Here is a 16,505-nt window from a genome sequence, read left to right as displayed (position 1 = left end):
ACCCAGTATGTGCCCTTCTTTTCTTTCTGGCATCCTGAGAAGGATGGAAAAGCTTTGCTAAGGACATTCTTGCCTTACTGCTTATAGCCTGGGAGGGAAGGGGAAGCTTTGTCTAATTCCTTCGTTACACAGCCAGATGCCAGGCCCAGACAATTTAATAATCTCTGCTCTTCCCTTAGGTGAGAGAAGTCTTTGAGGAGTCACCATTTCTGGTTCCAGACAACAGTGTTAGCATCATGGATGGATCTTATGAAGGTGGGTGTTGAGAAGGCAGAAGTGGGGAGAGCAAAAGGGACAGAAACAACTCTGAAAGCAAGAAGGAATGAGAAATAGTCCCCTGGACTGAAGGAAGGAGCAGGCTATGACTAGCTCTCAAGATATTTGGAACCACCAGGTACAGTTGCATTCGTGGAATTTCAACTACCCAGGTAGCTATTTCAGCTACAATTGCAGGCAAGCAAAGAGTTAATAAGGACACTGTATGATGTGTAGAGAATCCTACCAGAGAAGAAGCCTGTATTTGGTACTAAGTGAACAAAAATAGGCAGGGTGACTGCTTCATACATCTTTAAATCTACAATACAAGGAGCCTGAACAGTTGAGTGCTTGCCCATGAGTGGTGGTAGGAGTAAAGATTGTACAGTAATCTGCCATCTTTGACAGGCTAAAGTGGGCAAGCAGCAAAGTATGATACCATTGGAAAGTGCCAAATAAGCACTGAAGAGATTGCTCTCAGGACTTATTTTGTTACATGTCTCATTAACAATCCAAAACATGAGGTAAAAGACCAGCTAATGAATTTTGCAAATAATTGTTTGGAAGCATTGCAAATACTACTGAGGAGAGAAATAATACATAGAAACCTATGAGGGACTGGAAACCTGGGCAGGTAATAAAACAAGATTCATCTTGGAAAACTGCAGCTAATCAAGTAGCCAAGAAACAAAAGTAGAGGAATGGCTGCAAAAGATAATGGGGTAAAGTGGCCAGCAATTTAGAAATTAATTTGCAATATGGCATAGGCACAAAATGGGCCAATCTGAATTTTGGTTGTATATCCAAAAGCTTCATCTCACAGACTAGGGTGGCAATAAGATGTCTTTATATATTTCTGATAGTGTTATGGGATGTTATGTTCAGTACTGAGCATTGCATTGCCACAAATGTATTGCCAATTTGATGGGTGCTTTGTGAAAATGAGACAAAATGATCAGTCTGCAGAACAAACTGATTTATAGTTAAGTGAGGTGAGCTGACAGGCAATGGAGAAAGGGTATAAGTCTGCAAATAATGGAAGGAAGGACAGATAGGAATGATAAGGGTGATAATAGCATGTAGAGAGAGGTAGTTAGCCATGTAGTCTGAAGTCGTATAGAAGGTAGGGCAGAGTGGTACCTTATAGACTAATTCAGAGGCATAAGCTTTCACAAGACAGTAATCTGTGGCTTATAAAAGTTTGTCTCTCTGAAATAGTTAGTGTATTGGTTAGGCCCAACAGAATGCAGTAGAGCCTTCAGCAGTTTTTATTGTTGAAGTTTCCTTCCCAAACCTCCACTACTTTCAGCTGGCATCTCACCAGTGGTCTTTACCCAGATTCTTCCCAGTCCCAATGCCAAATTCAGTGGCCGGAGTAGACAAAGAGATGTTCACATTTTGCTGTGTACAGACACTTAATATACATCTCGGCTATTTGGAAACAGTTTAACCCTGGACTCAAGCTTGGATTTTTCCAGCAGAGATTACCTGGGTGCTTAGTAGTATAACACATTATCAATACTCCACATCAGTTTTGTTTTATTTTAGGCATAGTCGTGTGTTTTGAGATGGGATGTGTATGTACTTTTCAGGTGAGGGATTTAAGTTCATAAAAGTCAGCTACTGCCCAGAGGAAATTGCATGTGCTGCCTTAATTCTGTGCCTGTTTGTGTCATCATCATGACTGTGGGCCCAGTTCTTGCTTACACACAGGCACAAATAAACCGCTCCTCACTGTCTCCTCATGTGAGTCTCATCTTTTACATGTGTCATTCTGTGGTAAGTTTAAATAGGCTGAGATGTTTGGGGCAGGCACCTGTTTATCTGACAAGCACCCAATGCTATACAAATCCTGACAGACCTGTCCAAAGGGGATGAAGGGGTGGCAAATAGCAGTTTAAGTGATTCTTTTTTTTTCCCCCTTTTTTGTAGGAATTTTAGCCTGGATCACTGTGAATTTTCTGACAGGTAATTAACTCTGGATGATTTTGCCCTGAACTGAATCACGTCCACAGAAAGGATTCAGTCTCTGTCCCTCACTGCCTTAGCTGGCTTATTCTCTCTCCCCTCTCCATTGTGGAAGCAGAGCTAAAATCATGGAATTTTTTTGTGCCGAAAATGGCAAAATCCTGCTTGGAGCACTGCTTCTTTAATAGGAAGAAGGAATGCTGGGCTGAAGGGCTCTGAGACCCTGCCCAGGGCTGTACTAGCTAGGCACAGCTGTCCAAACAGCTAGATCTAGCACAGATATCCCAAGCCTTGTAACTGGGGAATGCTTGTGACAGTCTTTTTGAAAGAGGGAGAAAAGGGTTGTAAAATGGTTTAAAACCCATTGGGAATTGAACAGCAGAAGTAGAGTAATGGGGGAATTGTTAGTACCTAAACCTTGCCAGGCAGGATAAGAGTTAGCCCAAAATAAGTTCCGAGAATGCAATCTGGTAACAGAGAAAAGAGGCGATGTCCAGGAAACATTTGAGTTACTGGAAGATGAGGCTGTGCCTATCTGAAAGGAAATAGCAGAAGTTGGAGCTGGAGCTCAGAGTGTTTGCCCCTCCGTCCTTTTGTTCTCCAAGAATTAGCTAAATCCTGGGATTGTACATATCCTCTTCTGTAGCCTGCTAGATTTTACCTCCACACAGTGTGTTGGATATGTAGAGATGTACCCCTTCATCTCTATGGAAATGAAGTTGGAATCAAGTATGTGTGCATGTAAGAGGGGGGAAGGAAAAGGCCATCCTTTCCATTTCTGCTGTTGTCCAGATATCACCCCAGTATATTACTGAGACAAAGTTTACATTGTGATTTCCATCTTCACTGTGTCTATCTCTGGCTATCGAACCTGTAAGGCCAAATCAGCCTTCCCCTGGAGGTGTGAACGACTGAAAACATGACAGTCTCCATGAAACAGCAGTCTCCAATTTTGCAATGTGATATAGTGGGCTAGTCTGTTATTTTCCACAGGGCAGCTATATGGCCAGAACCAGCAGACAGTTGGGACTCTGGACCTGGGAGGAGCCTCAACTCAAATCACATTCCTGCCACGCTTTGAGGTGAGCAATGGACACAAATGTGTGCAGTAACATCATAACAGTGGGCCTTGGTGCCCAGGTATTCTGAGGGCTTGCTTTGTCAGCACCAGCACCTGCTCTCCTTCATACTGACAGTCAGATAATAACAGCTTGTAAACAGAAGATCCTGTTGAAGAAGAAGAGAAAAACAAAATGGATGAAAACAAAGGAAAGCAGCTTGTGTCATCTAGGCCCAGGCTAGAAGAGCCTCTCAGTGCTGGCTAGACCTCAAACCTTACAAATGCCTAAGGTTCCTGAGGAGGCTTTTTGCATGTCATCAGGAACTCAGAGTCAAGTCTGTGTCCTTCCCTCAAGGACAGGAGAGAATGCCCTTTATACAGCATAACCAGGCTATCTCTGTTAAGCCACACTCTATCCCTTCACCTCTTTTTTGTGTCTAGAGAGACAGTCCACACCAGTTCAAGCTTGTAAGAAGTTCTTTATCTAAACTCTTTGGGAACAATTTAACCCTAACCCAAGCTTGTGTTTTCCCTACAGAAGTCATCTGGGTGCTCAGTAGTAGAATAGTGCTTTATCAATTGTTAACATCAGCTGTAGTGTTTTAGGCATAGTCATGTGTTCAAAAATGCACAAGAGCTAGGGTTTCTACCTATCCAATCTTTTCTAAAGGTTCCCATGCCCAAACGAGCCTGGCTTCTAGGACACACAAATTTCCCTAATAGTATTTGTTCCCTGTAAAGTAACATTATTTCATATCAATATGTTTCAGTCCTGCACAATGGTGTTCTGTCGAAACATGATACAGAAGTTTATCTTGCTTAACAGAGACTCGGGTGTAACAGGCCCATGCTCTCTTTGTAGGGTAATACCAGCTTAAGTGGGGCCCAGGACTAGAACAGCAGTGGTTGTTACAAACCAGGGGATTTTAGTTCAGAGACAGAAATATGAAGGGGCTCGGAGGGACTGCAGGGCTCATTGAGGTATTTCATTGGAACTTTTTGAGAAAAGGAGTCCAGAACTGAAAGGGCTTCATGAAGAACTGAAAGGGCTTTTTGCAGATCAGGACTGATTTGCATTAGCCAAGCGATATGGAGGAAATGTCCACATTTCCTGCACGTACATTCTGCCTAGTTCTAGTGGTTACTGGTCAGCCTTAGAGTGCTAAGCACAAAACTCATTTTTTGGAGACAAAAATCCCCGCTAATAAAAGGTCACAATTTTGAGAGAGAGACGGAGCCCTCCAAAAACCCACCACTAGTGGAAGAAAAGGATGATTGGGTAGCTCACAACTGAACACAGCTGTGGAGAATTGGATTCTCTCCTTGGCTCTGCCACAGAGTTCCTTGCAGTATGTGGCAGGTCATCTAGATCAAACTTTTCACCCTGGTCACAAATTATGTACTTTTAATTTGTCCATAACTTGAGACTTTGGCATGATATGCTGAAGTGTAGAATGCTTACAGCTGCAACTGAAATCAATGGGAGCAGTGCTCTGAATGTGTGCAGTGCTACATCATAAACTGTCATCTGAAATTAGATCCCCCAAATTAGCTAATGCTTTTGGATTTCATTTTCAGTCCTTCGGTTCCCTCTATGTAAAGTGGAATAATACTAGGTCCTCGTTCCCGAGGGACACTGTGAAAATAAATATGTGTGTTTGTGAAGCATGCATGCTGTAGTGATGAGCACTATATAAAAGACTATAAGGAAAGTAAAAATTCTCTGTGTGTAATGATTAAAATCAGATGTTTTTGTGAGTCGGAGATTTAAAAAAATGTTTCCATTTACTTCATTTTAGGAAACCTTGGAGCAAACCCCTGTGGATTTTCTTTCCTCGTTTGAAATGTTCAATAGCACATACAAGCTCTACACCCATAGGTGAGGAGCAAGCTGCTGCCATCTCCCCTGGGGAAATCAGTTCTTAAACTCACTGTCTCTTTGTACTGAAATGCTGCCAGGATTCTTCTCGCTTTTGGCACTCATGGTTGAGGCTGTTTCTGTTGTTCCCTTCTAGACAGAGTGAACAGCAGCTGCGTCACGCCTCGCCATTGACCACTAAGGCAGTATTTTAATAATTATTTTTTATCCTGTTCCCTTACCTATAGTAGATGCCTGTGGCTGGCCTTCCTTTTGTTTTATGCTCCTTTACCAAAAGTATTTCACTCCTACCCTCTTTATTCATCATATTGTACCTTGCGGTCAGTGTGACTGTATTAACCAGGTTCTGTTGCATCGTAATTCCCAACACTGAGTCCTTGAGTTCCCTCTGTGTAAAATGGGATAATAATACATTCTCATTCCCAAGAGGTGCTGTGAAAAGAAAGATGTTTGTGTATCATGCATACAGTATTGATGAGCACTGTAGAAAAGATGAGGAAAAAACATTCTTTTGAAAAAACATATTTATATTAATCCCCCTTTCTACGCAGTGCTTCTGCACAGTCTTTGCTATTTTGCATCTCAGAAATTAATGTAATTTCTTTTTTGAGTTATTTAACAGCTGCTTCTTTTTTACCCAAGGAACTAGATTCAGGCTCCTTGTACACCTGTTTTTGCATTATTCTCTTGGCACTTGGATTTCTTCTTTTACCAGACAGAAGCTCTAAAATGTTGTGGGGGGAGGTGGGATTGGAGGCACAGAAAGGGAACCTAGTTTGCACATGCTTAGGTTTGGGACTGGCTGTGGGTGAAGCATGTCAGATGAGCCAGGACAAAACTGCAGTGTTATTGTTGTTTTGTTGTTTGCAGTTATTTGGGTTTTGGACTGAAGGCTGCCAGACTAGCAACGCTTGGAGCCTTGGAAATAAAAGGTATGTTAAGGTGAAATAGCCAGGTTGGATACTTGAAGAGAGAGGTGGAGTTAATCTTGTAGCTGCTTCTCCTTTCTCATGTCTCCCCTCCACCTTGATCTCTCCCTTTTCTCTATATCTTTGGGTTGATGGACCTATCCACAAATATATTTTTCACTATCAGATGACAAGCCCAACTGCAGAGTATCCTGCAGGATGGAACTTATTCTAAAGATGAGATTTCCTCTTAATGTCAAATCAGTTTATGCAGCATGTAGTGACTTGGATTTCCTAATCTATAATTCCCATTGGATCAATCATAAGGGACTGGGTTTTTCTGTCCTTCATCTGGAATGCTGCTCACAGATTATGGGGTGGGGTACGTGTGTGGGGTGTTCCTTGCCCTTCTTGACTTCCCTCTGTGGTTTCATTCCAGCAGTGGATGGGCAGATGTTGCGAAGCTCCTGTTTGCCAAAGCAGCTAGAAGCAGAATGGCATTTTGGGGGAGTGAAATATCAGTATGGTGGCAACAGAGAAGGTAAGTTGAGGCAACTTGCTTCTGTTAGACAATGATTTGGGTGCCAAGATAAGTCTCAAACCCTGGAGATAAGGTTTTTCTTAGTCAGCACTCTTTCTGTTGTCACGTTCTTTTGCAAGATGTCTCTCAAGGCTTTAGGGAAATGATGAGGCCACCTGGCCCTGTAGGAGTTGTCATTTAACAGTGCAAAATGCTTTAGATCCCTTTAGCAGGGGAAGCTTTGGAGCTACTTATCCCATTGCAGTGTTATGGGCACTGAGCTCATAAAACTCACGGGTAGAACTGACCTTACTGAGGTGATGTCATCTCTGTTGTATCATATTCAGTGGGTGAAAGCCTCTTGCAGTTGGAAGACTGTTGGTACTCCTGTCTGTGACTAGGATACCTAGTAGATGAAACTGTTACCATCAGGTGATTAAAGTAGGAGAATATAGGAGTATTGATACTGATGACTGGTACTGGTATATGCTACTATGGAGACCCTGAGGGCAAAGTTTGGGGTTATGTCATTGGAACAGGACCCCTGAAGTGATAATGCATGGGGAAGGAAAGGAAACTTTAAGCCTTCTAATAACAGTGGCTCTGTACAACATGGGGTCCCTGATGGCAAAGTCTGACAATGGGAGCTTCCCTCACACCATGGAAGCCTCTGCAATATGATCTCTGAGGGATCCACACATAGCTCTGCATGTAAGTGCTGTACTAACAGGACCAGGCACTAGGGTGGGCAGGTCCTGACTGTGTCCATGTGCAAGGCTGGAATAGAGTGAAGAGAGTTGCTGGGATGTTATGGAAGAGAACTTTCTTTTGGGAAGAATATCTAAACTCTTCACCCCTTTGCACTTTGTGCTGCCTCCTCACCTTTATGGGTTGTGCCTTCCTCCTTAATTTCTCCCTTAGTTTTTTTGTTCTTGCTGTCCCTTCTCATCCTGTTGTTACTGGTTCCTCCAGACCCGATCTACCTTCATCCCTGTGTGTTTTTGCTCTGGCAGGGGAAACTGGATTTGAGCCTTGCTATGCAGAAGTGGTGAAGGTCGTACAAGGAAAACTACACCAGCCAGATGAGATTCGCAGGAGTTCCTTCTATGCCTTCTCATATTACTATGATCGAGCTGCTGACACCAACATGATAGGTAAGTCAGCTCCATGCAGTTTGTCCTTGTTCAGTAAATGAAGCTTTCACTATCTTGTACTCTGCTCTGTGCATTTGAATTGTACTTGAACTTCTGCCTATTCTCTGCACAGGATCCATCCCTTGCCTCAGTGCTGGGCTAAGCTCTCACTTGAACAGAAATTTCTCAGGCTTGTGATGATGACACTTTCTCATTTCTTTCTTTTCAGATTATGAAAAAGGAGGAGTTCTAGAAGTAAGGGATTTTGAAAGAAAAGCTAAAGAAGGTAAGTAACATTGTGAGACCTGCAAGGTAGAGGAGGGGAGATGATAAAATATATATAGTATTTATGCATGATACATATCATATATTTGATTTTAAAATATATAAAACGAGTTTAGTGGTCAAACCTGTTCCTCTCCATTGTTTAACAGATTCTTTCATTTTTATAGTGGAAACAGTATCAAAGAATACGAAGTAAAGAGTTAGTGGCCTCACACATCAGTTTGGGAGTGGGGGGGGGGGGTGTTGTTCATGAAGGTCAGTGGAGAAGAAAGTTGATCTATCCTAAAATCAAGTTTTTCTTCTAGATTCCAGGTCTCTTGAGTCCAGCAGACCAGTGGCTCTTGTTTTTTTCTAGTTTTACTATTCTTTTTTTTTAACTCCCTAAACCACCTGGAGTGTCTTTGCAATTTCTAAAAGTTAGCCTGGCTACCTCCTCTGGTTTTCACTCTCTTATTGGCTTGTGTTAGTTGTTCATGAACCACCACCAGTTGTAGACTGTTGATCTTGGTGTTTTCAAAACTAATGAAGCCCTATTTAGGTTGTTATGAGGTTGCTTTTCATACGGTCATCCAACACTGAATAGGGCATTCCTGATAGCTAAAACATCAGCCTAACGAGTGAAATCCAAGACCTGAATATTGAGAACTCCCTGTTTTTCACCAGGAGAGTCTAAGTTATATGGGCCTGGGGTGAACTTCTTAAAAAAACCCAACCCCAATTTCCACCCCTCAAAAAAAATCCCATAATTGATGCAAGAGCCCCATTAGTTAAATATAGGTTCCTGGGTGACCTATATGCTTTAGATATAGAAGTTAAGCTCTTAACTCCCTTAGCAATTTTTACTTTTGTTTGCTCTAGATGTTTAGATTTTAGCTCTCAAGGCCTGATCTAGCACTCACTCAAGTTAGCATAAAGCTTTCCATTTATTTCATTTGGGAATTGAATCAAGCTATAATTTTATGTGTAAAATGGTTACACTGCTTAAAGCCTGTAGAAATAAGCCCAAGGGTCAAACAGTCTCTGCTCAGAGTTTATCTAAACCAGTGGTTCTCAACCTTTTGAGACTTGAGGCACCCATCACTTGACTCAAGGTTCTCTGCCATAATTTCTGTGAATTGAGTAGTGCCCCATTAAAAAAACTCACTTATTACAGTGCTTACCTCCTTGCAGAGAGGCTGGGCAGTGGCCAGGCTTGGATGAGCCTGAGCTTGAGCCTGAATTTATCTCATAGTACTCACAGCACCCTTCAAAAGATCTCATAGTACCCTAGCTGAGATTAGATTGTGTATACAAATATATTATCACCATGAGGATGCATGGTTCTTAGGCTATAGTAATCTGAGACTTCACTTGTCTGAAAATTGCTATCAGAGATGAGTAAAGCTGTGTCTTGGTAGTTTGTTAATATCTTTATATAGGGAACGTCTGCTCAGCTTCTCTGGGGTTTTTTTGCATGTACAGTCTAAGGATATTCTCGTAATGAACATCCTTCTAAGCCCCTCCTTCTCTCTCTCCCCCTCTAGTGTGTGATAACATGGATATGTACACATCAGCCAGCCCTTTCCTATGTATGGATCTCACTTACATCACTGCTTTACTCAAAGAAGGCTTTGGATTTGGGGATAACACACTCCTACAGGTGAGAGAAGCAATGCAGGAACCCAGCATTGGCATCCCTGTATCTCTGGTGAATAGGGCATATTAGCTTGCTGCTTCATTCCATGTGTGCAGTGTTAGGATGAGTCAGAGGTTGCACTTTACACAGTCACTGCTTTGGCAAGAGATTAATTAACTGTAGCCATTAGGTGATTTGCTGCAGTGATGTAGTATCAAGCAATAAAGAGGGCCAGTTCAGCATTTCCTTCCCTGCTCAAACTTGATTCAAAATGTAGATTTTGTTTAAAATAATAATGCCGGTGATGCAAGGTTTTGAAAATCCAAAAGCGTTTGAAAATAAAATTCCTAATTTAAAGAATATCTAGTGGAAACAGCTGTTTTAGAACAAAACCTAGCTTTGCAGCACATACAAACCAATCATGGGAAAACTGAGCTGTCCCTCCTAGTGTTTTGGCTGCCTAAGTTGAGGGAAGACTCACAATATAAGTGACTGTTATTAACCTAGACTTAAAAGGGAAGGAAATGCTTGTTTACCACATCTGTTTATGAGCTAAAGCTTTTGGCTGTTCCTGGTTTACAACTCTTCTTATGTCCTGTGGCTGTCTGCCTCTTACTTATCCTTAGTAATTTGCACAGAGACACTCGGTGGTGATTGCTCTTTCCTCTTAAGTAACAAGGTACACCTTGCAGTTGTCAACCCCTTCTCCTACCCTGTTAAATAAATGCCCAGCTGGCATGAGTTCTGTCACCCAACCTGCTGATTCTTGCCATTGAACAAGCAACATGCAGGCTCCCTTATGACATTCAAGTGGCTGGTTCCTTTCTTCTGACCATGTGTCTCCAAATACTTCCTAAGCCCTACCTTCCAATTCCTAACCATCCACTAGTTGTTATTTATTACCATTATTTATTATATACAGGGTTATAGTTGAGTGTGCAGTACTGTATAAAGAACAGTTTGTATGCCAGAAACCTCTTTAAATGGAAGATATGACAAGGATTGCTGTAGGGAGATGAAAATAAGCCAAATACTGTTTACCTCAAGTAAGGAGATAGGCCAGCTTGTTTCACAATGGGCACCTTCATGTATTCTGCTGGTCCAGATGGGAGTGGCTCAACTGGAGAGAATGCAAGGAAAGGGGGATTTAGGGAGATGTGAGAGGAAGGAGGGCACACAGAGGTCCTTATGGGGAAAATGATATGCGGAGAATGGGGAAGAAAGTATCCAAGTCAAAAGGGTGCAGTAGGAAATAAGATGTGGATAGATCCTTGATATGGAAGCACCTGAAGACAGGCTTGGAGTAGATCAGTATTTTTCATGGGCAAAGCATTAGGAGAGGAAGAGAAGTTTGACAGCAGCCAATATATACTCCCTGTCTCCTCCCACGGTCATCCCACTGGATCCTACTGTCAGCGTGCGTGTACCTCATTAGCAAACTCAGAATCTGTTCGAGACAGCAGTGTCCCATCAGCCATGCATGCACCTATACTTCCTTGTGCATCCTGGCAAAGGCAGAAATGGTGGGGTAATTATAGTCCTCCCACAGTTCCCTCTTACTACCTATAGTAACCAGAAGGAAGCCTGGAGACAGTCTAACCTGCAACTTATTCCTGAGCCCTCTTCAGTCAATGTTCCTACTATCTCTGAAGAACTACCTTAATCTAAAATAGCACATTTAAAAAAGATCACAAATGATGTAGAGTACTTCACACTCCCCCCCCACCATGGTAGAATCTAAGGCCAATGGGCTTAAACCCTGTCTGTCATGCCCTTAGTTGATGGACACAGTGGATGTATGTGTCCACCTGCAAGACAGAACAAGCAAGTGCTTGATCTGTCATTCCCTTTTATCCTGCCCGTGAAAATCAAGAGACATGAGGGAATCTCAATCACCATTAGCACCATTGGCCAGAACCTGCAGATCTGAACTAGGGAAAGTTTATCAGGAATCAGGACTTGTTCATGAGGATAGATGAAACCATAAACATTTAGACAATAGTTTCATATTTAAAATACTATGCATATGATGTTTAATGTTTTTCATTCTTTGAGATTTGCCATGAGCCTTTTATACAAAATGGCCTCATTATTTCCTCCTAGAGCCATACAGAGGAGGTTCCATAAGAAGACAATGGAACAGAGGCTTGTACGTCTGATTGTTTCCTTACTCCAAAGGAGAAAGGAGGTCTTATCCAGTCCTAGGCTTGAGGCTGAACATTTGTTGAACATGCAACAATGTAATGAAAATGCTTGCCTGCTCCTTTCCAGGTCTCCAGCCTAGGATTGCTTTTTGGCTTTTGATTTACTGGATATATACTACTTCCCAGCCCACAGAAAGTATTAGAGCTTCATTGTAAGGCCAAATCAGTACCAGTATCGCAGATCAGGCCATGTTCATCCACAGCAGTTATGGCTGCAAACCTGTTACAGATAGCTGTGCATCCATTGATCTGGCTTCTGGACCAACCAGACCTCTTGCTGAAAGATCAGGATCAAGTATTCCACTCAGCTCTGAGGCTGCTGCATTTGATGCCTTCCGTGCTTGAAAGGGAATGGACATAGACTTGCTTGGGATGGTTTAAACAGAGACAATCCTGCCTTGAGCAGGGAGGTGCACTATATGACTTTGTGAGGTCCCCTTCAGCCCTACTTCCCCATGATCTGTAGAAAGTTCTGGACATCCTAGCACAGAGCAGAATTCCATCTAAATGAAATGAGGGTGGCTCAATATGGCTTAGACCTGGCAGAGATACCAAAGACTCTAGGGCTTTTGCTGCAATTGAGATACTTTAGATTTTCCTTTAACTCATCTCGGGTCCACCTGGCAGCAATACTATCCACAAAAAAGTGGTTCCTACCAAAACATTTGTTCTCAGTCCTCTCTTCCATAATACTATTTAAGATTCTTTGGGGTGTAGGGTTTTTGAACCCGAAAGCTTGCTTAATAACTATTCTCCAACCATTTGAGTTGGTCTAATGAAAGATATCAAATTCACCCAAGGAACCTTGTCTACTTGAATCCCTAGTACTCAGCCCTGGCATCTCAGTGTTGTCCTTTGAAACTTACGGAGCTCTCAGTGTTTCGTCCAACATCTCACCTTCCAAATAAAATAGTCTTTCTGGTGGCCATCCTGCCCAGCAGAAGAATGAATGAGCTTCCAGCATTCATGGCAGAGCCCGTTATACCTCATTTCACAGGGACAGGGTAACATTGAGACCTAATGCAGAATTCATTCCCATGGTGGCTTCTGAGTTCTACCTAAAACATTCAATGAATGTACCTCGCTGTTGTTTCCAAAACTGCATACCACAAATGGGGAGAAAATATATCCAAATGCTTTGATTTTGCATGACTTGACCAAAACTTTTGTACTGTTGCATCATCTAATTATGGTTAATACTGGCTACTCTATGGGCTAGAGAATTTCATCTCGGAGTCTGTCAAAACCAGTAACAGTGTATCTTACTGCACAATCCACTGATTGATGTCCCCATGTCTCAGACCTTTAAGAATTGGTCCACTAGAGCCCAACCATGATTTTTGGCCTGCTTCTAAAACATACCAATACCAAAACTTGACATAGCTAGTGCGGAGCAATCTGCTCTTGTTTGTAAAGCATCATGCACTGGGTTTGGCTGCTAGATGCAGTGTCAGATCTGGGAGAGTGGTAGCCCAGTCTCTGCTTGTCAGATGCAGCTGGTACTCCTCCCTGACCATCTCAAGATGGTGAGCACCTGTCACCTACTATGAGATTTGCAAAAACTGGTTCTTTAAGAGGTTATCAGTGGAGATTCCATTTTCTGTTCCTACTCCTTAGACTGCTCAGCAGCCCCAGGCTTAAAGTTGTGAAAGAATTAAGGAAGGATAGCAACCTTTATGCCCTTACATGGGAACAAGCAGACATGGGACACATTTACAGCCCAAGTGGACAGGACTGCTCAGACAAGATTCCAGCTACACACAAGGCACAGGAACATGTAGTGAGATCTGGGAGGACTTCAACAACTTGAAAAACTGCAGTTACTCTTGGACAAATAACCATTATTTCCTTCATATGTGCTCCTATCCAGATATGTGATCCCAGCCCTCCCTGGTGCTGTGGGGTTTCTTTGTGGAGAACAGCTTGATCCTAAACATTCTCAGGGTTAATGCAGTTCCTCAGGAAGGCCAACACAGGGATCATTCTTCTAACCAGTCACACAACAGGAAGGAAGAAAATAATAAACATTTAGATTTTATCCCATTTTTTGTGTATTTGTTGAGAAAAGTTCTTATGGTCAGATGTTGACAGTGCATAGTTGTGCAACTGGACAGATCTCAGGTAGAGAACATCTAAGAAGATGCTAGCAAGTAAAGTTTTTAGGCCAGTCCATGTAAAGACACCCTAGAGCTAGGGAGTATTTCCTACCATGAAGGGCAAGGTGGACACATTCATCCCCTTGCTGTATTTGCCTTCTTTTTTCTCCCATAATCTGATTCTTAATTTTTCATTCCTGTCAAATTGTCAGTGACAAGCAGGACCTGAAAGGCAGCGGGCAAAGAGGAGGTGGGTGGTGAAAAGTGGCATTTGGTGGAGAAAATGACAAGCTGAAAGGAACAATAGTCCTGATTTTTCCACAGATGAGTACAGTAGCCAATAAAGGAGAAGTCCAGCCCAGGCAGGCAACACCCCACCCCCACACAAAGTAGCTGCAAGGTAACTGGTCTTAAAAGGAGAGATATCAGTGTTACCCCTCGTTCTTTTTTAAAGCTTCCTGATTCCCTAACACACTTGGCCATGTGCAGTTGGAACTAGTGCTTCCAGCCAGTACCCTTCATGCTTCCATTTGCAAAGCAGTAACTGCAGTTCTTTTAAGTTTGTGGCAACAGTGTAGGTCTGGGAGATGTGCTGAAACTGACTGCTTTCTCTTTCTTCATAGTTAACAAAGAAAGTGAACAACATAGAGACAAGCTGGGCCCTGGGTGCTACATTTCATCTGCTGCAGTCTTTGGGGCTCACCCATTGAAGTGCACCCCTGTGGACACTGACCTTTCCAGAAGGAGGCAAATTAAGTTCAAATCTCAATATGCACTGCACAGCTGGAGTCAATCCTGCAGCAAAACATGGACCAAAGTCACGGAATCAGTTTCCCAAAGGCAGTTTCTGGCTGCTGTCTGCTAGGTTCTCGTGAAGTGGGAGCTGCTCCAGTACAGTTTATAAGTAATGTGAATGCCTAAATAGATGCAGAAGCTGCCCCCCCCAGAGCCAGAGGACCTCAACTCCAGCTGAGTAGCCTGATCAAAGACAAGGAGCTGAGAGGCAGCTTCAACTAATGCATCTGCGCACACAGCCTGTTACCAGCTGTTCAGTGTCATCATGCTCTGCAGGCTACAGAACTTTGACCTGTGACTTTTTTTTAATATATGAAACTGAAGCTTGGCCCCAGGGAATTAAAAAAAACACCATAGGCATTCATAGCAGAGCAAGTTCTCCTTGTTGGTGTAACCCTCCTTGTTCAAGGTACTTAATCACAGGGAGACACACTAGCTAATCCTGGAAGGGCTTCAGCCTTTCAGGACTTGCCAGTTTGGGGAGTGGGGGGCAGGAGGGGCGTAATAGCTGCAAGTATTTCTTGGGAAGGCCTTTGGCTGAAGCTGACAGCCATTGGCTCTCCTGGGGTTGGCAGCCAGGATCCTTCTTTCCTGCTCTTCCCTTTGATCAGTGCAATGCTAAGAACAGCATGAAACCAGACTCCAGTTCTTTGTTCAAAGGTTGGTGGTTAAGGAGCTATGGTAAAATAGAAGCAGATGCTGAAGTACAGGGGAACAGGGACATAAACCATGGGCCAGGGCAAGAGAGAGGAGTCAATTTGGTTCCTGTTCTTCAGCTCAGAATCTGACAGATCCGTTCACTCCTCTTTAGTTGTGCCTTAATCCTTAGAACCACAGCACTAGAACTCCTGCTCCCAGTGGCTTAATGCAACAGAATTGGGCCCATAGCACACAAGTCTAAGCCAGCCAGGGAAGTGGGGAGAGTGTAGGTGGAACATACAGCTCCCATTTTATACAGCTATTCCAGGCTCCCTGCATTAGGGGTTGTTTTTAATGACTTATACAGCTGGTCTGTAGAAACAGGACCCCATTTCTTCCCCAAGCCAGCACTGCATTAGGCCATTGATCTAATAATTTGTTTATCAAAGGGCAGTCTTAACGCTTAACATGAAAGAGACTATAGGAGTAAACACAGGTTAAATATTAAACCAAAAATGGTCCCCATCAGATGGCTTAGAAAAGTGGTTCTATGGAGACACGAGTGTAGTGGAATCTTAGCTCTCTGGCTCGATCAGCTCCTGGTAATACCATGATGATAAAATACCTTGCCTTGTTCAGCACAAACATACTAGTTCCAGGATGAAAGAGCGAATGGTCCACGTAGATAGCATCTGAGAACTAGCTGATTTAGCCATCCCCTATTCGGAGCCACTGCGGTGATGCAAGGAACCAGCAACCAGAGATAAGATCAGTTGCCTCTACAAATGGAGGGGATAGATGATGCAAACAAAAAAAGAAGGGACAATCGAAGACCTACCCTGAAGGGATGTAAAGCTTGGTTTTGGTTGAAATGAGTAAGAGGCTAGGGAATAACATGGATACAATTCAGAATTAGTGAATTCTTTCTGTTCTTAGCATCACACCTGGGTACTACAGCCCCCAGGGGGAAACACTTTTCCCTGTACCAAAGCTGGGATGCTCAGGGCCTTGATTTATCAGTTTGCACAATTTACTAACTGAAGCGTATCTGCTGCTTCAAGCTAGGAGCCCAGTCCTGAAATCTTTGCATACGCAGCTCTCTGGAGCAGTTCTTTCTGCATGAGGACAGCAGTATCAGGTCCCCAGGC

General features: G+C 43.0%; 1 protein-coding gene across 3 annotated transcripts in view; it reads left to right on the top strand.

Moving 5' to 3' along the window:
* The window catches only part of ENTPD5 (ectonucleoside triphosphate diphosphohydrolase 5 (inactive)), a 30,838-nt gene extending 16,103 nt beyond the window's left edge, over positions 1-14,735 (top strand). Inside the window, exons 5-14 of one of the 3 annotated variants that reach the window (XM_059723073.1) lie at positions 180-255; positions 2,188-2,223; positions 3,217-3,305; positions 5,083-5,162; positions 6,033-6,094; positions 6,513-6,611; positions 7,604-7,744; positions 7,953-8,009; positions 9,532-9,647; positions 14,547-14,735. In XM_059723073.1, the coding sequence (XP_059579056.1) occupies positions 180-255; positions 2,188-2,223; positions 3,217-3,305; positions 5,083-5,162; positions 6,033-6,094; positions 6,513-6,611; positions 7,604-7,744; positions 7,953-8,009; positions 9,532-9,647; positions 14,547-14,633 (843 nt within the window). In that variant the 3' untranslated portion in view covers positions 14,634-14,735. Of the gene's footprint in view, positions 1-179; positions 256-2,187; positions 2,224-3,216; positions 3,306-5,082; positions 5,163-6,032; positions 6,095-6,509; positions 6,612-7,603; positions 7,745-7,952; positions 8,010-9,531; positions 9,648-11,726; positions 12,975-14,546 lie in introns of those variants that run through there. The other 2 variants (XM_019488716.2, XM_059723074.1) reach the window with 2 other exon arrangements.
* The last annotated feature ends 1,770 nt before the right edge of the window (positions 14,736-16,505 follow it).

This window comes from Alligator mississippiensis, chromosome 2 (assembly GCF_030867095.1).
Source record: "Alligator mississippiensis isolate rAllMis1 chromosome 2, rAllMis1, whole genome shotgun sequence".
In the NCBI taxonomy this organism is placed as follows: domain Eukaryota; kingdom Metazoa; phylum Chordata; order Crocodylia; family Alligatoridae; genus Alligator; species Alligator mississippiensis.
Note: the sequence above shows the minus strand (reverse complement) of the source record. Positions and strands in the feature narration are given on the sequence as shown.